The 26,142-nt window shown below is 38.5% G+C and overlaps 1 protein-coding gene across 6 annotated transcripts in view; it reads right to left on the bottom strand.

Moving 5' to 3' along the window:
- Window positions 1–2,729: 2,729 nt before the first annotated feature.
- Window positions 2,730–26,142, bottom strand: part of ADGRV1 (adhesion G protein-coupled receptor V1) — a 519,382-nt gene continuing 495,969 nt past the window's right edge. For 4 of the 6 annotated variants that reach the window (XM_087430056.1, XM_087430059.1, XM_087430055.1 and 1 more), the window contains 3 exons: window positions 17,537–17,728; window positions 15,129–15,306; window positions 2,730–3,164 (listed from right to left, as the gene is read on the bottom strand). In XM_087430056.1, coding sequence (XP_087286182.1) covers window positions 3,046–3,164; window positions 15,129–15,306; window positions 17,537–17,728 — 489 coding nt within the window. In that variant the 3' untranslated portion in view covers window positions 2,730–3,045. Of the gene's footprint in view, window positions 3,165–15,128; window positions 15,307–16,748; window positions 17,729–26,142 lie in introns of those variants that run through there. The other 2 variants (XR_015552022.1, XR_015552021.1) reach the window with 2 other exon arrangements.

Below are 26,142 nucleotides of genomic sequence, written 5' to 3' on the forward strand. Positions count from 1 at the left end.
CTGTAAACACTGCTTATGGACAGTGTGGTCCTTTGACTTATGTCCTGCTAGAGAAGCACTGGGGAGAGCAGGTCCATGGCACTAACAATACAAGGCCATGTGAAACATAGGAATGCCTTTGGTGCCTTCTCTGCTCCTGCCAAGGTCGGGCTGTCTAGAGGAGATCCAGTCTGGCGTCCAGCCGCTTTGAGAAGGTCAACACTACTTACTTATCTGACTGAGACCGACCCTCAAACAGATCTGCCGAGAGGCCTTAAGGCTAACCTCAAGAAGGATCTTAGTGCTGGGAAACAGAGTGAAATTGTTTGGGAGCTATATTCCTGAATGGCATTTTCTTTTTCCAGTCACACCCTCATTACATGTTTGAACTTCTCTGATCAGATTTGGGAAACATGGAAAATATTGACTAAACCCTAAAACACCTCAAGAGATTGAAAAACAACTCAAAGCTAAATTATTCGAGTGTAATTCTTTCAATTATTCAAGTGTAATTCTTTCTATGTTTTGCTTACTAAGATTTGCATTTGCCTGGTCTCCCATCTCACTGGCAGGAATTCCACCAGCTCCGCTGCTGCCCCATGCCCCAATCGCATACCTGTCTGCACTTGCATCCAAATTAGAAAAGTCCTTTTTTTAACATTCTAAAAAATAAAAGTTAAAAAAAACCCTAAAGCAAAAGCAAACTAAAATAATCACAGAAATACAGAAGCAGAGACATTGCCCGAGGAAATGTTAGGCGTCTATTGACAGAGGAAAGAAATATCACAGACATGAAGAATACAGAGTTTCTATTTGAGGTGACAAAAAAGTTTTGGAAATGGAGGTGATGGTTGCACAACATTGTGAATGTAATTAATACCACTGAATTTAAAAATTACATTTACAAATGGTTAAAATGGTGAATTTTGCATTACATACATTTTATAATTAAAAAAAAACCCAATAATGTAATATACCAAATACCACTGAATTGCACTCTTTAAATAGGTGAATTGTATGGAATGTGAATTATATCTTAATAAAGCTGTTTAAAAAATGTCATGGTGAAAAAGAGGACCAAACTTCCTGAAAGAGAAAGACCACAGTGAGAGTATTACAGTTCCAGCCTTTCAGTTTTCATTTTTAAGAATTTGATTTGATTTGCTTTTTCCTACATAGTACTACACTTCCCTGGCAGATTCCTATTTTAATCTACATTGGGAGGAAACAGGATGGCAAAATATTGCTGCTGTTGGAATATGAAGCTTATTTGTTTTAGCACTGTGGCTTCTAGAAATCTTGTTTTTTCCTTCTAATATTTAAAAGAATCATGCTGAACAGTGGCGGGTGGTCCTTTTGATTCCTTATCAAGACGGCATTTTGGATAGCAATAGAAATCCAGTAAGCTGAAGTAAGAAAGGTGTCCCTGATTGTCATGATTTTGGCTGGATTTTCCCCAAATTCTTAACATCTAGAAACGAAAATAGCTATTGACAATTGCCTTTATTAGAGAATTAGACATCTAGTTATCTGCAAAAATTGTTACAGTGATTATAACTCATGGATTCCATTGCGAAATCTCATATTTCTGTAATCATTACCAACGCCCCCAAAGTCATTAAAACCTATTAACAATTTCAGAATGCTTACCAGTTTCAAAATTTTCATCTTAAATTTTATATATTATGAGCAATTAATTGCTTCTACCCTATCATGGAACAGACTACAGCACTGTAGGTTGAAAGAGAGAACTAACTTTTTGGTCACTTAAGGAAAATTCAATCTTTTATACAACATCTCTAAAGTTCCTAAAAAGGATTATAACTCCACGAATGATGCAGCCTTTGTCTTTTATGCTGTTTGATTTTGTTGTGCAGCTTTTGTTTTCTACCTTTAATGACAATCCACTGATCAGAACTCAATATAAGAGGGAGGAGATGCGAGCAGGGGAGGACTAACAGGAAGACGAGAGGAAAGAGTTATTCTATAATTTATCAAGATAAATAATGCCACCTCAAGTTTTATAAAAGATAAAGTCATGCTTAACAGCAATGACAGAGCACTTGAATATTTTATTATGGCTCTAAGGGAAATGATTAACAGAACAAAATTTTCTTAGATAATTGCTTTTAAATTTTAATTTTTTCTTGGGATGATACCGATTTTCTCAAGAATACGTAAGAATTCCAAAATAAAAGGTCAACAATGTTCCTTAGGACAAACTTGTTCTGTTCCTAATGATTCTTCTGGAACCACAGTCAATGAAATCATCACTAACACAACAGTGTTTGTTCTGGGATAGACTTTCTGATTTCTCATTCCAAGACAAAGAAAGACTGAAAAATCCAAACCAAGAAATATTTATCCCAAACAAACTCTGTACTGTTTGAATGATCTCTTCTTAGCTGTGCTAAAATGCTTGATGGAGTTATTTTTAACTGGGAACAGAACATTCATTCTGGAAAATGTTCAGATCCCTAATTTTATAATGAGCAGAAAGACATACTTTTGATGAAAGATTATGCAAACCACAGTACCCCCGTCAACACTTACGTGCAGAATCATCATCAGACAATATATTTTATGGTTTTTAGGAATGAAAGTCTTCTGGATGCTGTGAAGTCTCGAATCTGGATCACCTGCACCGGTGCTGGAAGGAACAGGGTGCTTGACGTCATCTAGAGATAGAGTTTGTTTCTTTGCTCATCCACAACATTTCCTCGTCAATAATGAGCCAGGGTGATGCCAAATGGATTCTATTGTTTTTATTGATTGTTATTACTTTTATTCAACAATGTTAGCCCTGTAGGATGATTAAAAAACAACTAATGTTCTTAGAATATGTACATCCTATTAACTGATATAAATCGATTCAGTCTTTCATTATAGCAGTGACTTTTCAGGTTGCACAAAGGTAAGTAATTTATATTCCAAACACAACAATCACTGGGTTAACCATCCAGGACAATTCACAGATTCCTATTATACGGCTGCATACACTTATAGAGTTTTAGCACAAAGCCAACACAAATTGAAAGTATCCTCATTCTAATGGTTACTGAGGCGCTAGAGGTGGGTGTCGGCGATGGGTATCCTTCTGAGTTCTACGATCTGGGAGTCAGTCAAGGTGCCTCCCTCCTGGCTGCCTTGACCAGATTCATTATCACTGACACTGAGACCAGCACCTGCAATAGAAAAAGAATAAACAGAAAACTCCCAACTATTAGTGCAGTGAATTGAAGGTGAAGTTACATTAAGCCAACACATGTTTATTTTTATTATATTAGCAGAAAGTGAGCTATGCATTTAGAATATATGTTATTAATTAATACTTAATTATAAAACTATATTTTAAATTTCTTTTGGTGGTTTTTATAAATAAAAATTAATTTCTGAAGATATAGTTTGGGTTCTCCATCTTTTTTTTTCTGTTTCCACATAGTTGAACAGGTGTAACTTACTCCCAAGAACAGCATTTCTCAACTCGGGGCTTATTAATATTAAAAAGTCAGGCAGGTTATTAGAATTTTTCAGCAGGGGTGTAGGATCTGCTGCTAGAAAACGCAGAACCTCCAACCCCACGTGTACTGACTATGGTAGGCCCTTCAGGTGAGACTCAGCGTGGGCAGTGATCTGAGAAGAAAGGCTCGCGTTGACAACACCTGGTGTCATGTCAGCGCCCGGAAGATAGTCGCTCTGAATGACTCAGATCTGATCCCAAGATAAAACTAGTTACGTAACACAGTGCCAAAACAGATTCACACAAGGATCCCACAAAGCTAGCTGTTAATGACAGATAGCACCCAGAATTGCTGTTTTGAGGAAGTGCCACTATTCACTACTTTTTTCACAACTCAGCATAATTCAGAAAACTTAACACTATGCTAGAGTAACACCTTGTTCTTTTCTTCTCTAATACGCAGAGGAACACATCAGCTCTTGTGCTGTCTCTCTTTCTCTCTCACACACACACAAACACACAGAATGGGGATGTGGTCACAGGGCGTGCTGCTGGTTTGAATCACCAGAGATTACAGCGCCCAGCTCCTCCCCCTCTGCTGGGCACTACACTCTGTGAACAGGAAGGAAAGTGAAAACCCAGTTGCTGGGGAGCTGAGACTTCCCTTTCTGTCTGAGACGTAGGGAAGGTGATTCTGCAGAGTTGGTAGATGTAGGAAGACGGTGAATTAGCTTTGTCCTAACCTATTTGGAGATGGCATTAGGAGCCCACTACTGACCTTGTTCTAGCCAAATCCTCCCTCTTCTGGTCTCTGTCCTTCTCACCCTCTTTCTCTTAAAGGCTGCTGTTGAAACCCCACTTCCTCCCTTTGCTTCTGTGACACTGTACTTGCTCATCTCATCCTCTGATCTGCTGGCTCTTTCCAGACCTCTTCTGCTTTCTCTTGAATCTCCTCCTGCTGTCTGACCACTGGAGGCCTTGTCTTCAGCTCTGCTTCAAAGCCCACATGATCCGTCTGCCCCTTGCCTGCTCTCTAGCCTAATGTCTCACTAGAGAAAAAGTTACTCCCTTTTCACACATTTTTATGCTGGATCTTCTGCCTGGGATGCCTTCTCATTTCCCAACTCTTTAATCTGCTGCCTCCATCCTTCCTATAAATATCAACTCAGGTGTCACCTCTGCTACCCATGGAAACATGATGATTCTTTTTTAAAATTTCTGACTCCCCCATTGGATTATGTCCTTCGTATCTTTATATCTCCTGGCTCATAGGGCACCCCGCACACTGGGGGAGTTCAGTATATGTTTGTTGAATGTATTAATAAACTATGCTCTGCATTTGACTTCTTGAAAATGCCTCTTCCACCTCTATCACCTGTTCTGTTCCTCTGATCCATTCTGCACTCCACTGCCCTCTCCTTCTCAAGAACAAACATTAGTTCCTATTGCCAATTGCATCAAGTCTGGAACCCTCTGCATTCAAACCTCTGATTTCAAGACACTTCCTAATCTGGCTCTTCCCTACCAAACAGACATATTTCAACCTTTGTCATTGTAGAGCTTTCTCAAAGTGATTAAGTCTCTTGACTGGTCCTGCATGCGCCGTGTTAATTCCAGCCTGAGCATCTTTCTTCCCATCCATCAAGGCTCATTTCCACACCCTTTCACAAATACTTCTTTCACCATTCCTTCAAAACAGGGAGATGGAGGATGTAATATTTGAAAAGAAAAGTCCTAGTTTACACCTGAAAAATGTTAATCAGATCCCCTTTACCCTCTCAAATTGCCCTGATTTGGATGATTTGCCATTGTCTGCCATTGTTTTCATCCAGCCCTCTTGAATCAGTAACAGTATTTGCCTGGCCCCTGAAGCTAACATTTGAGTCTGCCACCACGCCTTAGAAGGACAAAGGGCCCAGGCTTCTCTGCCAGAGAAGCAGGAGAACTGTCCCCCTTGGAAAAACTTCAGTGGATTGGTAAGACATTGGCCATTCTATAAGGAGAAGATTACTGAGGCCCTGAGGCCTGTAGCAGCTTGATCTGGGTGAGGAGGAACTAAAGAACTAAGTAACAAAGTTGCCCAATATGAGATCAACTACAGAGAAACAGAGAGGACTCCATGGTAGCATCAGGGCAGAGTGGGGCTTAATGAATGAACTAGCACCAACTCCCACTGGTTCCATGTCAGCGTGCTCTAAATCCCACTAGGAATGTGTGTTTGCCCACCACAGAGATAAAGCACACTAGAAAGAATTTCTGCACTGAAAGCCTGCTGGGCAGACTGTGAGGGACAGAGCAAACTGGGCTGCGAGGTGTAACATGGGTGCAGCTATACTGTGAACGGGTGTCACCAGCTTGTTGAGTAGCCCAGAGCCCTGTGAGATGTCAGCAAGTTGTAGTTACAGCCTCCCCTTGAATCACCACCTCTACATGACCCACCTCATCTTCCTCCTCAATTTCTGCCCAGTGGAAATAAATGCATATGATACTCAAATCCCTCAGTGAGACTCAGAAAGGGCACATACTGCAAACAGTAGTAACATGGCAGACAGGGAGTACAGCCTAGGCCCTTCATCTCTTTGTAATTCATTAAATGGTCCAGGAGGGTATTTTGCAGTGAGTATCCTGATTTTCTGAAAGGTATTTTTGTGCTTAAATTTTAAGCCAAAAATTCAAGAAAAATCCAGTAACTGTGATAATAGTTGCTCTCCCCTTTGGTAGACAGAACAGGCAATGTCAAAGGAACTAGAAATAACGATTTACACTAATCTAGTGGCTCTCCTTTCCTCAACATTTCAACATGCTTTAGTTAGGGAAGGGGTGATTATTAGTCTTGTTCTACTGATGCAGGGACTGAATAGGGATCAGAGGTGTTCATTGACTTGCCCACATCACATAGCAGGGATATCTTCACAGAATGAAGATATTCAATTGGCCTTCCGACCCCAAATGTAGGGTGTTTTCTTCTACACCATACTGCCTCTTGTGGTGGCAGCTCTAATCCTGTTACTTCCTTGTCCCCCAGGTTTCGAGTATTCAACTTTGTCTATAGAATAAACTTCAAACTCCTTGGCACATCTTCAAGCCCCTACCCATCTCACCCCCCAATTCCTACCTCACTCACTAGTCATGGTGCAGTGAACACCCAGGTATTAAAGAATATATTATAAGCATTTAAAACTGTTTTTAGGCATAACAATAATTTGAACCAACAAGTCATTCATACCATGTATTGAACTTAAACTCTGCCAGACACCATGAGAGATTCTCTACACAGATAACCTCTAAACCCCATTAAAACTTACAAGCTAATTATAATAACCCTTATTTGATAAACAAGGAAACAGAAAGGTTGAGTCCCTTGCTGAAAGTCACACAGAGAGCAGACTGCAGAACTAGATTCCAACACAGGGCTCTCTGACCCCAAGGCCCATTCTTATTTTCTAGGGCCTTTTAAAATATGACAATGATATGAAGGTCATACTCCTTCAATACTTTTCTGAGGAAAAAGAAAAATCAAAATCTTTCCAAATTTCAGTCTTCCACTTTGATGCTCATCTGACTTTGTGTAGTACACTGGGCTGCAGAAGTTTCTGAAGTTAAATAAGTCATTGTGGTTTTATGTGATATCTCTGAAAGAGAAGTTGAGGTCTTTGAGAAGTTTGAGTATTTGGGCTTTGATTCTAAATGTTTTCAAGGACTTGTTATTTATTTTCTTCTGATTGAAAAAGAAATCATTTAAAGGTTTCCAATAGGGAAATGTTTATGGTGACAGTTGTGTCATTGGCCTGAGGTAAACCAGGAAGCTAAAGGACTACAGATAATGGGAAGTCAGAATACAGTAGTCCCCCTTTATCCTGGGGGATAGATATGGTCCAAGATCCAGTGGATGCCTGAAACCATGGATAGTACCGAACCCTATATATACTATGCTTTTTCCCATACATACATACCCATGATAAAGTTTAATTTATGTTAGGCACAGAAAGAGAATAACAACAATAAATAATAATAAAATACGACAATTATAACAATATACTGTAATAAAAGTTGCCATGGATCTTAGCAACCTCAACATATGATTTTTTTCCTTTCCTTATTAAGTCAAGAACTTTCATCTTTTCACTTAAAGGAAGCACTTTACGGCTTCTATTTGGCATGTCCAAATTGCCAGCATCACTACTCTTGTGCTTTGGGGCCACTATTAAGTAAAATAAGGGTTAGTTGAACACAAGCACTGAGACACTGTGATAGTCCATCTGATAACCCAGACAGCTACTAAGTGATGGGTGGGTAGCGTATACAGCCTGGATCTGCTGGACAAAGGGATGATTCACATCCTGGGAGGGATGGAGCATGATGGCATGAGATTTCATTACGCTACTCAGAACCACACAATTTAAAACTTATGACTTTGTTTATTTCTGGAATTTTCCATTTAACATTTTCAGACTATGGTTGAGCATAGGTAACTGAAACTGTGGAAAGCAAAACCTCCGAAAAGGAGGGACTACTGCAATCTCTCTGGGAGAAGCCCCCTGTGAAGAAAGACCCTGTTTCTAAGCCTAGTATGCTCTAAGGTTGACATATTCTAGAATCTTGTCAGCTTTGGATAAACATAAAAATGCCAGTGCTCAAGACACTTCTTGTTAGGAATGTAACTAGAGTACATGCCCTTCCATCCTACCCTCACCCTTTGTGTAGACTGAGTCTCTGTTTCAGTTAGCTCAGTACCTTCTCCTCTTCCCTAAAATGGAGGCTGTCCCATGGTGACTGTTCTCATTCTCCTAAAGTCCTGGTTGGGGACACTGATGATACATTAGAAAGTTATATTTAAAAAACTAATAATAATCAGGACACCACTAGTCTAGAACTAAGTGTCTCATTTGCTTGTGGAAAGGCTGATATACTTGAAGAACAACTAATTGAAGAATATTATGTCCTCTTTTTAGAGTGAAATGTGGATTTCTCATAGAAAGACAAATAATTTATTTAAAAAAATTAAAAAGGTCAATAGTGTTTTTTTTTTTTTTTAAGAATTCAATATGGTTAAAATTTAGATAGAAAAAGAAGTCCATGACTGGCTTTGAGGCCAGGGCTTCTGTTTTATACTAAACTATTTAAATATACTTGCCTTGGTGGGTTATTTTGAAATATACAAAAAAGTGTACACTAGCACACTGGCCTCAAAAACACTGTCTTCTTCACTTTGGAATTCAATTGTAGCTGTTAAATGGGAACCTGAAGCCTGCTGACACATTTGTAAATGCTTGTAAAGAAGTAATGGTGTTTTCCAATTCAGAAACTGGCTACTGGGTTTTCCCTCGTAGAGGTCTAGTCTTTCCCACAGTTGATCTTAATGTAATTAGAAAGAGACTATCTTAGCTAAAAAGAGTGCCACGTTTCCTGCTTGCCCTTTGGAGCAATGGCATTCTGACATTAAATTCCCTTTCCTGCATCCAAATAAAGGCATTCTACCTATTGAGTTAATATAAGTATTTTAGTAAGTGTTTGAATATCTCAAAATTATTCCAGATTGAAAGATGATGAATTCTGAGAGAGATTAAAAGGGCATAGGATGTGTAAGATAAACAAATAAACAAACATATAGATACAGAGAACAGATTGGTGGTTACCAGAGGGGAAGAGAGGTGGGGGGAGAGCGAAAGGGGTCAAGGGGCACACGCGAACGGTGACGGATGCCAACTAGACTTTTGGTGGTGAACATGATATAGTCTACACAGAAGTTGAAATATAATGGTCTACATCTGAAATTTATACAATGTTATAAACCAATGTTACCTTGATAAAATTAAATAAATAAATAAAAATAAAACAAATAAAAAATAATTTTAAAAAGGGCATAGGAAATGGTATTAATGGCTATTGAAAGGCCCACTTAGGGGCCGGCTCCGTGGCTTAGCGGTTAAGTGCGCACGCTCTGATGCTGGCGGCCCGGGTTCGGATCCCGGGCACGCCCCAAGGCACCACTTCTCCGTCCAACCCGAGGCCGAGTCCCACGTACAGCAACTAGAAGGATGTGAACCTATGACATACAACTATCTACTGGGGCTTTGGGGGGAAAAAAATGAATAAATAAAATAAAAAAAAAAAAAAAAAAAAGAAAGGCCCACTTAGTCCCCCTTCCTGAAACCTATTCATCAAGCCACCCATCCATCCATCCATCCTATATAAAGCATCAACTGGGGTACCCAGCATTGTTATATATCCAGGGTTACTGAGATGAATCCTAGCCTTGTGGAACATATGCCTTGGCCGAGGACTAGCACTCATTCTTATTTCAACACATTCATCTGGCCAACCTTTCCTGCTTCTATGTGGAATTTGTGCTTGGATGGATCATGCTTCCTGCTCTTGCGACCAACCTGCTCATGTGTGACTTATTAACCTCTGTCCTGGCTGCTATATACTCTCTGACACATATTTTAGTGCAGGACTTAGAGAAAGGGAAGTACATAGGACAAAACTGATGCATAGGTGGTGCAATTCGAGAAAGACAAACAAATCTCTCCTCACCTTGTCCTATCACAGCACCTAAGTCCCACAATTAAGGATGCATTTTTTTTTCATCTTGAAGGTGGTCTTTAAGAGTTTTCTATTAAAATATAAAAACCACAGAAAATGCTTTTACCTTCCACCTGTGTTTATAGAATGCTTTATTATGAATGATCCTAAAACTAAGAAAGAAGAATGTTAAAAAGAAGGGCTATTGAATGCCAAAGGCCCACTTTTTTCTTTTTTTTTCTATAATTTTATTTATTTATTTATTTATTTTTACCCCAAAGCCCCAGTAGGTAGTTGTATGTCATAGTTGCACATCCTTCTAGTTGCTGTATGTGGGACGCAGCCTCAGCATGGCCGGAGAAGCGGTGCGTTGGTGCGCGCCTGGGATCCGAACCCGGGCCGCCAGCAGCAGAGCATGCGCACTTAACCGCTAAGCCACGGGGCCGGCCCCCCACTTTTTTCTTAAATTACCAGTGTTTCCAGGTCAGTTGTAGATCTAAGAAGTGGTGCAGGGCCTGCCAGAAAGCCTGGAACACAGGGAGATATCTGTGGCTGGATGTTATATATACACTCAAGGGGAAAATTCTCAGGTGCACTATAGAAATTACTGAGAATAAGAAACTCTTCTTGGGGACGGCCCAGTGGCGGAGCGGTTAAGTTCGCGTGTTCTGCTTTGGCAGCCTGGGGTTCGCGGGTTCGGATCCTGGGAAGAGACCTGCTCACTGCTCATCAAGCCATGCTGTGGCAGCATCCCACGTGGAAGAACTAGAAGGACCTACAACTAGGATATATGACTATGTACTGGGGCTTAGGGGAGGAAAAAAAAAGAAAAAGAGGAAGATTGGCAACAGATGTTAGCTCAGGGCCACTCTTGATGAAAAAAAAAAGAAAATCTTCTTGATGTAGGATTTTTGAGGTGAAAAGGAAAATAGGAGTTTGGTAGCCCATTTAATATAGATGAGAAGGTATGGTTAAATAATTTGGCTGAAGTCAGTGGTAAATCTGGGAGCTGGCTGCCCCATCTCATCATCTAACGCTACATGATGCTCCAGGTCAGTGCTTCTCAAGTCCTTTATAAAGCATCTGAAGCAGGAGCTCCGAATTAGGATTTCTTTAACTCACGGTACATGAAGCCTTTTCAAAGGGTACAAGGTGGTGTGGGAAGGACAGCTTTAAGGAAATATATTCCAAGATCTTTAACTTGCATATGCACTCTTCTGATGAGATTTTTTTTGATAATTATTTATCAAAACATTTAGTTTCTGTTATCAATGTTGATTTATTCAACTGTAGGCTAATAATAATTGTAATGATAACAATACAAAGGAAATTTTTGACACTTATAGTCTTATGGTCACAGAAGAAATTTGTTTAATTTACATACATGTTTTGTTGGAGAGAAGTATGAGCAGGTGAAGGTAAAATGAATTTCAAGCATAAAATATATTACACTAGGATAAAATTCTATGGTGGGAGTGGAATGGAAATACAAGCTCAAGGAGAAAATAGAATGATGTAAAATTTCCAGATGTAAAAGAAAAGCCTGCTCATATATTTCTTAAATGAAATGAATAACAGTGAGTACCAAATTGCTATGGTATTTAGGCTCCTTTGAATTAGTTTAAAAGAATAATGTAAAATTTTTATTTTAAAACACTGAAATTTATAATGCAGTGGATATTACATTATTTGATACAATTTAAACTTATGATGAAAATCTTTAGTTGTTTATTCAAATATATGCAAAGGGTTACATAGCTTTTCAAAGTTGTTTAAGGATTCAAACAAAAAAGACGTGGGTGACCCACTGTTCCCAGTACTTGGTTTGGAGTGGCCCACAATTAAGGTGGACCTGAGACAGGTCAAGGTTTGCAAACTCATGTGTCACAGAGGCCAGGGAGACCAGCACAAACCAGTTACACAGGTCTGGTGAGCACTGGATAAACTGAAGAGTGTTCTGTCTAAAGGGGCAGCCATGGCTCCACTCCAACCAAGCAGTGCTGTAGATTTTTTTTTTTTTTTTTAGAAATTCTGGATTTTTACGGGATATCTCTAAATTTTTAAATTTTTGTTAAAAAAAAATGTTAAAATGCTAAGAAGGTCAAACAAAACACCCTGTTGGAACAAATCTGGCTTATGTGTCAATTGTCAATTCTGCTGCAGATGGAGTGGCATGTGGACTGCTCCTTTGAAGATTTTATTTATTTAATTTTTTCCCCCCAAAGCCCCAGTAGATAGTTGTATGTCATAGCTGCACATCCTTCTAGTTGCTGTATGTGGGACTCGGCCTCAGGATGGACGGAGAAGTGGTGCCTCTATGCGCACCCGGGATCCGAACCCAGGCCACCAGCATTGCAGCGCGCGCACTTAACCACCAAGCCACAGGGCCGGCCCTGGACTGCTCCTTTGATTTGACCATATTCTATGATGGAAAATGTCTAGGGGGTGGTGCTTGATTATTATAGTACCTTTTCTAAAAATAGGGAGGACCAATGTTAGAGACTGTTATTTTGGTCTTTTTCAGTATTTATTTCCTAACGAGTTTAGTGAACTCTGAGGAATGCTAAACTCAATCTATAAGTAAGCAAGTCATTCCATACATTCCTGAACTGAATGCATTTAATACTTGTGATATATATAGGACCCACATCTAATTTAATTATGCTGTAAGAATTCATTTTATGTTTCCAGTGTCATAACATCAACAACTGACCATTTTGTAGTGCTGGGGACACAATCTTTCCCGAGAATTACTTGTAATCTGAAGGCCCCTTTTTAGTGCTAACGCTAACGAGCATTTTATGCAGTTGTTCATTCTCTCCTTCGTGAAACTCTCTTCTCTCTTTAGTTCTTTTTCATGCTACAGTGTCCTCTGTGGGACACTCTTCTGTTCAGTCTTTCAATGTAGATATTATCTGGGATGCTCTTCTTGTTTTCCTGCTCTTGTTTTCCCTTCCTCCCTTTCCCTCCCCTTCTTTACCTCTTTTCTTCTCATCTCTTTCCTTCCACTCTCCCAGATCAAACTTATTTATTCCCCTAGCTACAAATATCATCTCTGCACTGATGGATTTCAAATCAATACCTCCAATCCCGATCCCTTGTCTAAGATTCTTCAAACCTGAATATTTAAGAGCTACCAGGCCTAATGTTCAATATGTCCAACTCTGAACTCATCAGTAACCCCCTGCAAAGAAATAAATGAACAATGCTTTGTAACCAATTCCTCAGTAACCAGGTGAAAAGCAGGAGCCTCGCCGACTGTCTTCTCAGTGTCCCCTCAGCGTTCCTCTGTATTCATCTCCTCTTTTTCATTTCCACTTCCCCAATCTGGGGCCTGAATCTCATTCCCTTGAACAATTGTAATAACCTCCTAGCCTTTCTGATTTTGCTTCTAAATTTATTCTTCGTACTTTCATAAGAGTTATTTCGTCTCAGAAACCAGAAACTCAGAACACGCCATTCCCCTCCTCAAAAACCTCCATGGCTCACTAGGTTCTATAAAAATCCCACTCCTTAGTATGGCATCTGAACAGCATTTTAATACTATGCAAAATATCAGTAAGTGATCTGCTCCCCCAAAATAATCTATCACAAAATGTGTTCCGGAAACACCAGGTTAAATTAAGTGAAGTGGGTTTCTTTACTGCAGGACTTTTTAAAGCTGCTAAAACGCTAATGTGAACTGTGAATCTCTGCAGTTTCCCAAACATATTCAGTCAGCGGGGCCTCCCAGTGAGGATAACTACGAATACGTCCAAGAGGGTGGTCGCTGAAACCCAGTTGGGAACTACAGTAAATTATTAACCACCTTCCAGGCCTTTCTCCCACTGCCTGGCTCCACTCACCTCCACCCTAGCCACACTGCAGTACTTCCTCCTCCCCAAGCAGCCATGACCGCTTAGCCCGGGGCTTTGGCTAATTCTGTTTTCTCAGTCTGTGATGCCTTTCCTCCACTCATTACCTATGTAAAACCTACACATTTTTCAAGAATCTGTTGAGAAGGTTTTTTTTATTTTTTATTTCCTTGATTTCCTCAATAATTAATAACTCCTTCCACTACTTATTTTACTCTTCCTTATGTCATGTTTGTGTGAATGTCTATTCCTCCAAGGAAACTCTAAGTTTCATTTTTTTAATTCATTCATTCACTCATTCATTCATTTTTCAACATCTACAAAAGGTTTAGCAAGTGCAAAGCACTATTCTGAATATACAGATAAATATAGAAAAAGGCACTTTTTTTGTGTGTGTGAGGAAGATCAGCCCCGAGCTAACATCCGTTGCCAATCCTTCTGTTTTTGCTGAGAAAGATTGGCCTTGGGCTAACATCCGTGCCCATCTTCCTCTACTTTATATGGGACGCCGCCACAGCATGGCTGGACAAGCGGTGTGTTGGTGTGTGCCCGGGATCTGAACCTGTGAACCCCAGGCTGCTGAAGCGGAGCACGTGCAGTTAACCGCTGTGCCACCGGCCGGCCCAAAAAATGCACTTTTGAATAATTATTTCAATAGGTTCATCTGAGCATGGACACATTTTCTTGCTTGTCTGTACATCTAGAAATGAAAAGTTCACTGAAATTTTTATAACAGTGACTGTTCAACATTTTTCTGAGGAAAAAAATAAAAGAAGAAAACTGCATATTTGATTTGAAAACAATTATCCATTGGGGTCACAGGTTGAGTGGCTGAACATATAGAAGAGCCAAAGAAATACTGTATGTGATGGTACTTCGAAAACTATAGAACTATATGAGGCCCATTATGGTGCCTTTGAAAGTTTCTGCTTCAAAGATACTCCAGACGGTCTCTTTGGCAGGTCAGAGGCAAAACTCTCAGTGAGATCCCTACCAGATTGTCTTACAACACTGAAGCTGTCTCAGTACTATCTTGGTGTTCTAGCAAGATTCCAGGACAGAGATATTTACATTTAGTTAGAGTAAGCCTTTTTATTAAAAGCAAATTGTAAATTATTTTTAGGTTGTGTTATATTTGGTGCCAAGAACAAAATATCCTGAGTTTGGCTGGGATTAGGAGTGGGTCATGAGAATCAGGATGTGCTAAGGGTGACTGATTGTATGTCTTCTGCAACTTCATGGGAAGAAGACATAAATTGTAGCATAGCAAGAGTGCCTACTTCTAATGTGGTTTGTGGGTTCATACATACCAGTTTTTAATGCAAATATCAAGTCATCAAACTCCTGGGACTCCTCATCCGCTATTAGTGACCCTTGGCCATATCCTCCAGAAGAAGGGAATGTGGCGCCACTTTGTGGACTTGGCTTTAAGTCAGGGCTGGCCTGACTGGCTTGTTGGAAGGATGCTCTCTCCCACTCAGATGGTACCTTTTTGGGTTGGGGTGGGGAGAAAAGGAAACCATAATACGAATATGTACATATTTACTCCAAAATCTATCTGAATAATTTATCTCCACATCTCATTGCAAAGACTAAGTTGAAAGAGTTCGAATTAAGACCTTGAATTTTACCTTTGTTCCTTAGAAAAGTATGTCTTTCCATAAGACAATCTAATTTAGTGATTCTAAACAATTTCTTTGTTAGAATTACTTGTAGATTTCTAGGCTGTCATGTGTGGGGAAAGAAAACTATTTTTTTGACCCAATCAATACATTTTATTTTTTTGCAGGATATGTGCAAAGAAAACTGTTAAAAATATAAGAACTGGAGAAGAATCCTCCTAATCTTTATTCTAAGACACAACACAGAATTTTAAATAGAGTAGCTATCTATAAGGACATACTGAATTGAAAAAGAAAAGTTCTTTGATAGCATTCTAAACTCCTTTTTGTGATTAAATGATTAAAAAGATACCCCTGTCCTGAAATGATTAAATATCTTCACTTCCCTCTTGGTTACTGGTAAACAACCACTTAATCCCTCCTTTCCTAATGCTTTCCCTTCTCTGCGTGGCTTTCTAGAATGTCTCTGACAGTCCCTCATTGACAGCTGGATCAAGGCCAATTCTAAGCCTCTGAGGAATGCAGAGCACACTTTGGAATATGCCATTGTGCAACACTCCAAATGAGCATTCAAGTAGTGGCTCAGGCCCAGGAATTGAACTGTCACAGCTGCTGCCTCTCAATATAAGGTTTTCTGAGAGACTACAGGGATGACTCCTACTGAGAAAAGTGACCTGAGGACTGCAGAAATAAATTTGAGAGAAGATGAAACCTTAAACAATTTCACTAAGAAGTTGAACCTCTGGACCAGTACTGTTCAATAGAACTTTACGTGGTAATACCAATATTTTATACCTGCGTTCTCCATTACGGTAGCTACCAGACACATATGGCTATTGAGCACTTGAACGTGCCCAGGGTGATTGATGAACTGAATTTTTACATGTTATTTAATTTTAGTTAGTTTAAATTTAAATAGCCACACACAACTAATGGCTATCATATTGTATGGTTCAGATCTAGACAAATGCTAGAATGGATAACAAATCAAAAAAAAAAACAACAAAAAAATTTGTTTTTAAGATTCACTCTGAATTGCTGATCCTAAAAATATCTGTTTCTACTGGTATCAACTATGATGTGAAAATAATTCAATTTTAAGAATTTGGGGGATATAGAAATGGTACTAGATTTCTAAATATTTAAGGGTACTAAAGACATCTCAATTTTTAAGTATTATACTTGATTTGTGATCACTTACCTTAATTTTAACCTGACATGAATAAAATTACTTTCTACACTAACATGGAAGACAAAAAATATCACTGAGCAGGTAGACTATCTATATCTGTCTGCCTACCTACTTACCTATCCATAAACTGTTTCCTTTTTAGACACATGCACTTCGATTTCTTGCCTTTTTCAGGATGCAAACACCAACACTGTTCCTCTGGGCTCTTTAGTACAGCAAGGGCAATATGGGCTATGTAAGGAATGGTAGGCAGGCACTGCAGAAATTGTCAGGGTGTGTTTTGGGTGGTCCCAGCGCTATGGGTGACATTACTGACAGGTTGGTGGCAATGTGATTTAGACACAGGAAACCAAAATGATGTGGAGAGAATGCAGGGAGTAGCGGGAGGTACATCTGGATAGATCTTCTAGTGGAGCTGCTATAGCACTCTTCCAAGCCTTTGTTCTAAATATTTTCTGGTATTTAAATTAAAAAGAGTTTTGACCTACCTTCTTTTCATGGAGTGTTTGTTGGGATGGAAGTAGTGAGTTGGGATGGGTGAAGGAAGAGGGCTGAGAAAGTATTTTTAGGAAGAACAGTATTTAAGAAAACTTTTTTGAAGCAGATTCAGTCACTGCCGTGTCAAATAAGATAGATCTTGAAGAAAGAGATGATAAGTTATGCTCTGTCTGACTTCCCAGTACAAACTGCTGGTTAGTATAGCTCACAGGGCAGGGAAGAAAAAGAATTAGATAACAGGCATGATACACAGCAAGCAAATCCAACACCACAGATCAGAGGATGTCAGTAGGAAAAGGATTTAAAAGTCATGTAGCATCACTTAACTGGTACTCTTTATGAGATGGAAAGGCTGTATATGAAAGACAGAGAGAGAAAGAGACAGAGAAAGGGCAAGGGCAGGCACCTCCTCCATAGCACTGATAAGATTCTGGGTGGACTTGCTGATTTCTCCTCCAGCAGGAGGCATTCCACTCCCGGGTGTGAAGAAGGCTGTGCTGGGTCCTGGGTGCCCACTCATTTCCACTGTGTAACTGGCCTTCATAGGGCAACACGTCTGGTTGTGTAGAATGAAATAAACCACAAAAACATAGAGTCCCTGCAAAAGAAAAGAACACTAGCATGTTACAGGAAGTCTTGCTACCACAGCTGAAGAATACACATGGTTGTAAGCAGAGTTGATTTTCTGCAAGTGTTCTCCAAATTCTACCCAAAGCTGGGAATCACAGAACATCCTAGAAGTCTAGCAAGAGGCCCCTGTAAATTTCTGAATGTCATGAAAAAGTTATTCAATGCCATTTAGGAAAACTGCCCTCTCACTAACAAATCATTTTTTTCTTGGTTAAAACAGAAGTAACTCCAAAATCTAGTTCTACTAATATATGAAAACAGAATTGCAGAAGTATATGATTAGCTGTGTACATTTTGTTTTAGAAAGCAAACCTTTTGCTTTCCAAAAAATTACTATCTTTTCCCATCTATCTCACTTATTCTCATTTTTTCCTTAGCAAAATGGTTGAGGAGAGGTACTAATGCTCCCACCACCTTGTAGACTTCCGGAAGGGCAGCACTAATTAAGCTTTCTGATTTTGTTTATAGATCTCACCTACTTATCGCATTTGGAAATAGAATCACCGGGTAGGGACTCAGAGGAATTCTGTGGATTGCTTAATATTTAGCATGCCTTGCTTCTCCTAAATGTTACAAAACAACAACAAAGCGATATTGTGCATTCTTAAAGATCTGCTGGCCCTTTAAATTCTTTTGCAACCTAGTCAAACTCTTGACAATTGCTCTGCTTCCGTCACAGATAGCAACTCAAATTTTGTATTTGTGTTCCAGACATTGCCTACACTGGCTTTCCTTCATGATGTCTACAAGGGGTCTACTGTATACTTCTAATGGTGCTTCTATAAAGCTTGGTAATTTTGACCTTTATACTCAGCCAATAAAATATGTTAAATTGTGCCTTTTGTGTCCGTTAATCCTGGTGTTTAAGTCCTGGAAGCAAATAAGAATCTCCTCAGTTACTAAAATTCTTGTATTAATTCACAAAAATGAAAGCAAGACACTCAGCTTATTAAGGAAGAAAAGGAGTCAATGTCAAGATTTTTCATAAAACACAGATTAAGTATCTTCATTTTGTGAAGTTCGCATTCTCCCATGGTTCCTAACATTTCTAGGAGTGTGGAAGCAATAAAGCAAATAATATACTTGTGGGCTTGAAACTTATATCTGCTGGTATAAATAGTAAAAAGTCTATTGGCAAATACTCAGGGCATAAGAATTACAACCAACTTTTAAAATAAAATGAAATTAGGGGACAGTGTGCAAGGTAGGCATGCTAGTATTTGATCTCTGTGGCCATTTCTGGAATACTGTTATAAATTGGGTCTTTCTCCCCTTTCTGCTGGAGTGACCCCTTCTGAGTTGGCATCCAGTCTATATAATTAACAAATATGTTTTAAAATCAGTGGTTTATTCTCTAAAAGTATTTTTAAATATAATTACTCTAACCATGACATAAAATAACTAACAGAAACATTTATTTCCTTTTGAATTAGGGTTATTTTATTTTTCTGGAAACAACACTAATATTTTAAATTACGTAGGGTAAAGCGAATTAGTTTCACGTGCAGATGATGCTGTGAACATTAGCAGAAACAAATCTTCCTGGAAACACACATACACATCCAAAATTTTTTTTGTACAAGAAAATGGGTATGACCTAATTATATTGGCCCCAGCAATAGACAAAACAGGAAAAAAATTAAACTGTCAGCCTTAAAAATTGTGAGAATGTCACTGATTTATTTCAGGATTTCTCTAAGTGTTGTTACGAAGTGATAGGGCAAAAGCTGGATCAGAAAACAAAAACCAGGCTTTCAAATCCATCTCTAAGGACCCATTTGTTAAAACAGCACATTCCCTCTTGTTTGTTTTTATATCTACCCTTTTATGCTTCAGGAAAGGAACCGCTTGCTGAAAATAACTTGCCTGTGAAAACGGCATGTTTTTTTCTTAAAAGCATATTTACATGGACAGTAAATACTTTGAATCTTTTAGATGTGCGCCAGGAAACATAAACACTATTAAAGTGGAAAGAAAAGAATGTTTAAATGCAGATTGTATGACATTTGCCTGTATCCAGCCCTGGCTGGGCAAATATAGAAAAGGGACCTTCATTATCCAAAGTACTCAGCTGTGGAGGTTTCTGACCTCAGAGTAAAAACAAGTCCTTATTCCAAACACTGAATGTTAAATCTCAGGCTCTCCTTTGTATGCTGGTCTGTGAAAGAATCCAGAATCGCAGTGATTCCTTCCAATATGCTGAGCACCCACTATGTGCACCGCCAGGCCCTGAGATGCAAGGATAAGACATTTGGCTCCCACTCTCGAGCTGCTCACAAAGACAACAATATCCTACAAAATAACAGGTTAACTGTTTTATTAGCAGGGCATATACAAACCATCTGTTCTTCCTATTCTTTACCTACTGAAGGCTTACAGAGAGGGGAATTCTTTCTGTGCATTGCTGTTCTGATAATTTTGTTGGATCTCCTACTACCATGATGAAAGATGCTTTCAAAAGTCTTTGGTTAGATTGTTATCTGGATTGACCATACCCATTCTGGCCAATTTTGTATTTCTTTTGGTTCAGGAATTTAACCTTATTAGCAAACATTCACCGAGACACAAATGACACCATAATGGTCTAAAGGAATTAATAAATCATCACGGAGCAAAATAAGTACAGGAGATTTTGGCTGCTTATCTTAATTTCTATCAGTTCCATATGAGGTGGGAAAGAATCAACATTGCCATTTGACAAATTTAAGCGAGAAGTGGTGGCAGAGGGGAAGTGGGTAAAAGAGGAAGTTGATTAAGCTGCCTGTGTCTAGGGGAAGTGAAGTCTCAGGGCTTCACACCAGTTTGGAGAACTCATCTGGAACCTGAGACTGTGCCCTGTGAGGACCAAGATACAGCCCTCAACTAGGAGCAGTCAACCTTGATAAGACTTGTAAAAGGTCCTCAGAAGAGGGTAAAACCCAGGTATTCAAACCATAACTGCAGGCAAGTTGTCTTAGTCAGCAGTCTTCTTTGTCTCTGCCTCTCCCATCCCATAATTCCTTCAGGTTACAGAAAAGTGGTTCAACTATCAAATGCATTAAGTGAACCTATTTAACAGCTGCCCAGGCCCACTCCTTTAATTTTATTTGTCTCTAAATAAAGTGAAACATTAGTTCACTATTTTTTCCGTGTTCTGAATGCTATCCTACACTCACAGCCAATTGTAGTCAGAGTTGACAGACTTCACACTATGTCCTTCACCAGTGAGTATTAACACATCCATACAGCCAGAGCTCTCAGCAATCCTGAGCTGATGGTGTTGAGCAACCTGATATATTGACTCCACACTGCCTCTATTTCTAATATTTATTTTAGATTCTGGCGAAGAGCTTTGACCAATGACATATGATAAAAATATGCAGGTGATAGTGTTTAGCCTGCCATTAAAACACAAAGAATTGAATCAGTCTAGACATTAAAATGTAAATTTTATAGTGGTGCCAGCACTTAAATATTTGAGGAATAAAAAGCTAGAGATCTACAGACAATAAGGGATTGGTCGTTTTTTCCTTTCTGTGAGGAAGATTGGCCCTAAGCTAACATCTTTGCCAGTTTTCCTCCATTTCTTGTATGTGGGATGCTGCCACAGCATGGCTTGATGAGTGGTTTGTAGGTCCGTGCCTGGGATCCGAACTTGTGAATCCCGGGCTACCAAAGTGGAGTGTGCGAACTTAACCACCATGCCACTGGGCTGGCCCCAGGAACTGGTCTTACAGACACCATGTATCTCACTGTATGCCATGAGAATTGATGGACAACTGTGCTCTCGGCAGCTGGAACTGACTATGGATGAGGCATATCATGACTTAGAGAATTTGAAAATAAAGGAGAGATTTTGCTAGTATAAAATTCCAGTGAACTAAGATGAAAAAGCCAGAGATTAAAGGAATTAAAGAACGTAATAGGTAAGAAAAATACTCAAGCATTAGAAATTGCTACCCTTGAAATAAGGAATCCAAAGATTGTAACTGAATATGAATAAAAAGATATAATATTAATAGAAGGAAAGTTTCCAGGAAAAAAAAGAACCAAATCTTCAGATTGAAAATAATACCCTGTACCAGGAAAATTTTGATATGGATTTACTAATACCAAATCATAGCCTTATTAAGTTTTGAATTTTAAAATATTCAAGCAGAAAAAAAGCCAATCTCTTAGTAAGTGGTAAATTTTAGGCTGGCTTCAGACTTCATCATATCAACTTTCAGTGTTAAAAGACAATGGAGCAATATCTATTAAGTTCTGAGGAAAAAAGTGGTCCAAGAATTTTATACCCAGCCAATATAGCATTTGAAATTGTCAAACATAAAAGAAAATGCTGGGAATGCAACATCCATGGATCTTCTTAGGGGGAAAAAAAAAAACCAAACAAACTACATGATAATAAAATATAACCAATAATGAGATGAATTGCCCATTTGGAGTAAAGAAACAGAATTCAGTAGTGAAGATGGCAAAACAATCATGTAAAAAGACCTGTGTGAAAAAACAAAATTCAGTAGTAAAGATGGCAAAAGGATCATGTAAAAAGACCTGTGTTTTTAGAAACATGACTAATATTGAAAAAAATTATGAGAATTATAGTTACAGAGTCAAATGTAAATGTAAGTATCTAGACAATGTAAAAAGCATAATATTAACTAAAAAAATTCCTGAGGTTGGGAAGAGTGGGGATGGGAAGAGATCCGAGTATTGATGACTTTATCATCTTTTATAGTATATAGTCAATCAATACTATAAAATTGAAATACCTAGGTGATAAAAAACAGTGATTCCAGGGGCTGGCTTGGCGGTATAGTGGTTAAGTTTGCATGCTCCACTTCAGTGGCCTGGGGTTTGCGGGTTTGGATTCCAAGCATGGACCTACACACCACTTATCAAGCCATGCTTTGGCAGGTGTCCCACATATAAAGTAGAGGAAGATGGGCATGGATGTCAGCCCAGGGCCAACCTTCCTCAGCAAAAAGAGGAGGATTGGCAACAGATGTTAGCTTAGGGCTAATCTTCCTCACCAAAACAACAACAACAAAAACTCAGTGATTCCAGCCCTTTAATGTATTTATAATTTCTTTTCTTAATTTAACAGAAATCTTTTTTCTCTCTTGTAGTGATTAGAATATCTTTTGTGGTGTGAAAGCATTTTTGAAATTCAACAATTTTAGTTTTTCTTGTGACAAATGCAAGTAAATTGAAATTAAATTTTGTATATTACAGCAACCATAATATGGTCACATATTTAAAATTTATTTATAATTAGGCATCCAATCACATGTAGTAGGCCTAGAAAGATGTGTCTAGAAAGAAACATCTAGAATGATGTTCACTTAAAGTCAGCCAGTGGTCTTTAAGGAGACTTAACAACACATATATGTATAATGGAATGATTTTAAAAATGATCCTTTATATTTAATGACTTATTTGCTCTTTCTGGTGTTCTTCATTCTTTTCTATAGAACTGGATTTCTCTCATATCATTTCCCTTTCCCTTAAACATGCAGAACTTCTTTTTAGTATTTCTTGTAAGTTCAGATTTATTGGAAATGAATTCTTTTAGCTTTTGTCTGCCTGAAAATGTCTTTATTCCATCTTCATTTTAGAGGGCTATTTTCACCAGATATAGAATTCTGGGTTAACAGGTTTTGGTTTTTTGTTTGTTGGAAGACCTTAAAGATGTCATTCCATTGTCTTCATTTTTAGCATTATTTTCTTACGTGCAATGTTCCCTTCACTTCCCCAAGCTGCCTTCATGATTTCCTATTTAGATTGTCTAGAGTTTGACTACGATATGCATATGTGTATTTTTCTTTGTTTGGGGTTCTCTAAGTTTTCTGGATCTGTGGTTTGTGCTCTCAAATTTGGAAAATTCCTGGGCATCGCTGTTTCCATTACAGTCACCTAATGTTAACAAGGATTACTTATAGATGAAATTTGAAGTGATTTTAAAATTTTTTAATCTTTATACTTTTCTTCCTTGTTTCAATTCCTTACAATAAATATTCATCGTTTTTTCCCAAAAATAAGTGATTTTTTTTTTTAAACTGCAAGCAAATTTATCACTGTATTAGTAATGATCAATTCCATGTAATGGGAACAAGGACACATGGGCCATTTATTATTGTTGTTTTTCTTTTTTATATTTTTAAAACTTTGAAACATTAAGATACTAAAGTAACAGGAATAATGTTTTCAGAGACATAGGGAAAATGTGCAATTTCAAAATCTCCAGGTATATGTCAATGCTCTTATAAAAATAGTTAAAAAATAGGTGGTGGGATCATACAAGTGGCAACCCATCTTTTAGATAGGCTAAGAAAGTGCACAAAACAGTGCAGGATAAAGGACTCAGGGGAATGAAATCTTCATAAAAATTAGGCTTTCTTCAGCTCAAAAATTACAAATTTGGGATCAAAAAAGGTATATCTTCCATTAAACTGTAACCTCCTAGAAAGCATGAGACTATGTGCAGTTCACTGGTGTATTTTTTAGTTTATCGCATGTGCCCTGGCACACAGGAAGAAGTTAAGAAGTATTTGTTAAATAAGAGATTATGGTTTTTAAATTTCATCAGTGGGAGAGAGTAGGATGGGGTGGGGACAGACATGGGCCTGAGGCCTGTGTTGGTTTTAGTTGTCTAATTCTCTCTATAGTTAGGTAATTCAGTAGTTGCTCAATAAAATTTTGTTTTGGCTTAGTCTTTCTGTTTCCATGTTACATGTGCCAAGAGTCTCTCATGGGAGAACGAAGCATCCACTCCTGGCTGGATCTCTGCTCTTCTGGCCTGGTGCCCTTCTGGTGGTGGGATTGCTGGGCGCTGAGCCCCCAGGTGACTTCCTGGCTGCCTCTGGCTTCTCTGCTGGGGTTGTGTTGGCATACTGCTGCTGCTCTTTCTTGTGGCTACGTCTCCTTAAAGGGCTTCACAGCGTTCTGTTTTTGCTCTCCCCTTGGCAGATATCCCTGCGAAGTGTCCGTGAGTGATCTCTCATTTCTGGCTTTGCACTATGCTCTTGGGCTGCTGACCTGCGGCTGTTTTGCACCACCAGTGACTTAGCAGCAAAGACAATGGATTTCAGGCCAATGACAGAATTGAAAAGACAAATACAGTATTTATACATTTGTACTTTTTTTAGGTGTGAGAAAAGTAGAAATTTCATCTTTCATTGCTTCATATTTTTTTAACTCTTATTTTTCACAAAGTTGCTTTGTTAATGCTCTTATTTATAAGACTCTACAATCTAACGTGTGCATTAAATATACAGAGAAAGGAAACGAGTTCATCTTTTTTTTTTTTTTTTTTTACAAGTGAGTTCATCTTGATGGCCATTGGTCAGCACAATTGAAACACTCAGAAATCTTTGGGAACGATTATCACCCAAGTGCTTTTAAAAATATTTGGATGGAATAGGTAATTACCTAGTGTTTGCCATGGATTATGTCAAGTTCACCTAAAATTTATTACTAATTTAAGGGATGCTATCTATGTATTCAGAACTAGTGGAATCAATACAAGTTCAGTTGGCTTAGTCTCCTGGCTTCAGACATGTCTATGACTAAAATATCTGGGTAGCAGGCCTTCACTTTTAGGTTTGGGCTTAGAACGATGTCTATTCTAAATTTTCTAATCCCTATGAACAACAATTCTATATGTTTTTTATTATAAATATCTAGAGTATAGACAAGACACTTTCTCTTTTTAGAAAACCAAAATTTATATCTACAATTTAAGAACATATTTCTTTGTGTGTCACTTATGGACACGAGAAACATTTGGTCAGTCTTCTTAGTGATAAATACTCATGAATCCAAAGAAAATGATTAGGTCACGCCTCAGTAGTCTCATCTCCAGATAATATGATCCCCACTCCTCCAGCCTTTCCTCCTGACCCTTGTTCTCCAGTGCTCCATCTCTGAGATGCTCAATATTCCTCATGATTCTGTTAAGTTTCAAAGCATGGGGCGCTACTCAGTCATGACACTACTTATCAGGAGCCAGACTATCTCTGACAAGGCAGAAGGAAGTGAAAAGTAAGGTTTTTTTTAGAGTTACAAGAACACAAACTCCTGACCCCTCGAACCCCCTGCTTTGAGAGTTCCTAGATTAGAAAATTTTCAGAAGCACAAATTGAGTTGGGTGGTAGGACCGAGGGGTAGAGAAGACTGAAGGCGGTCATAACAGTACTGAGATGGAATTAAATAATGTAGAAGAGGTTTAGAATCTGGGAATAATGTTTTTAAGGTTTCAATAAAAAGTAGAGAAGAGAATCGAGTCGGAGTACGGTTTGAATATGAAAAATATTTTTAAATTAAAATTCTAAAAATACCAAACTGTATCATGATTATTTATTTAAATCTTGTTATAAGTACTTTTTTTAACATATAATTTGA

This window comes from Ceratotherium simum, chromosome 4, assembly GCF_057802395.1.
Source record: "Ceratotherium simum simum isolate JZ-2026a chromosome 4, ASM5780239v1, whole genome shotgun sequence".
NCBI classification, from domain to species: domain Eukaryota; kingdom Metazoa; phylum Chordata; class Mammalia; order Perissodactyla; family Rhinocerotidae; genus Ceratotherium; species Ceratotherium simum.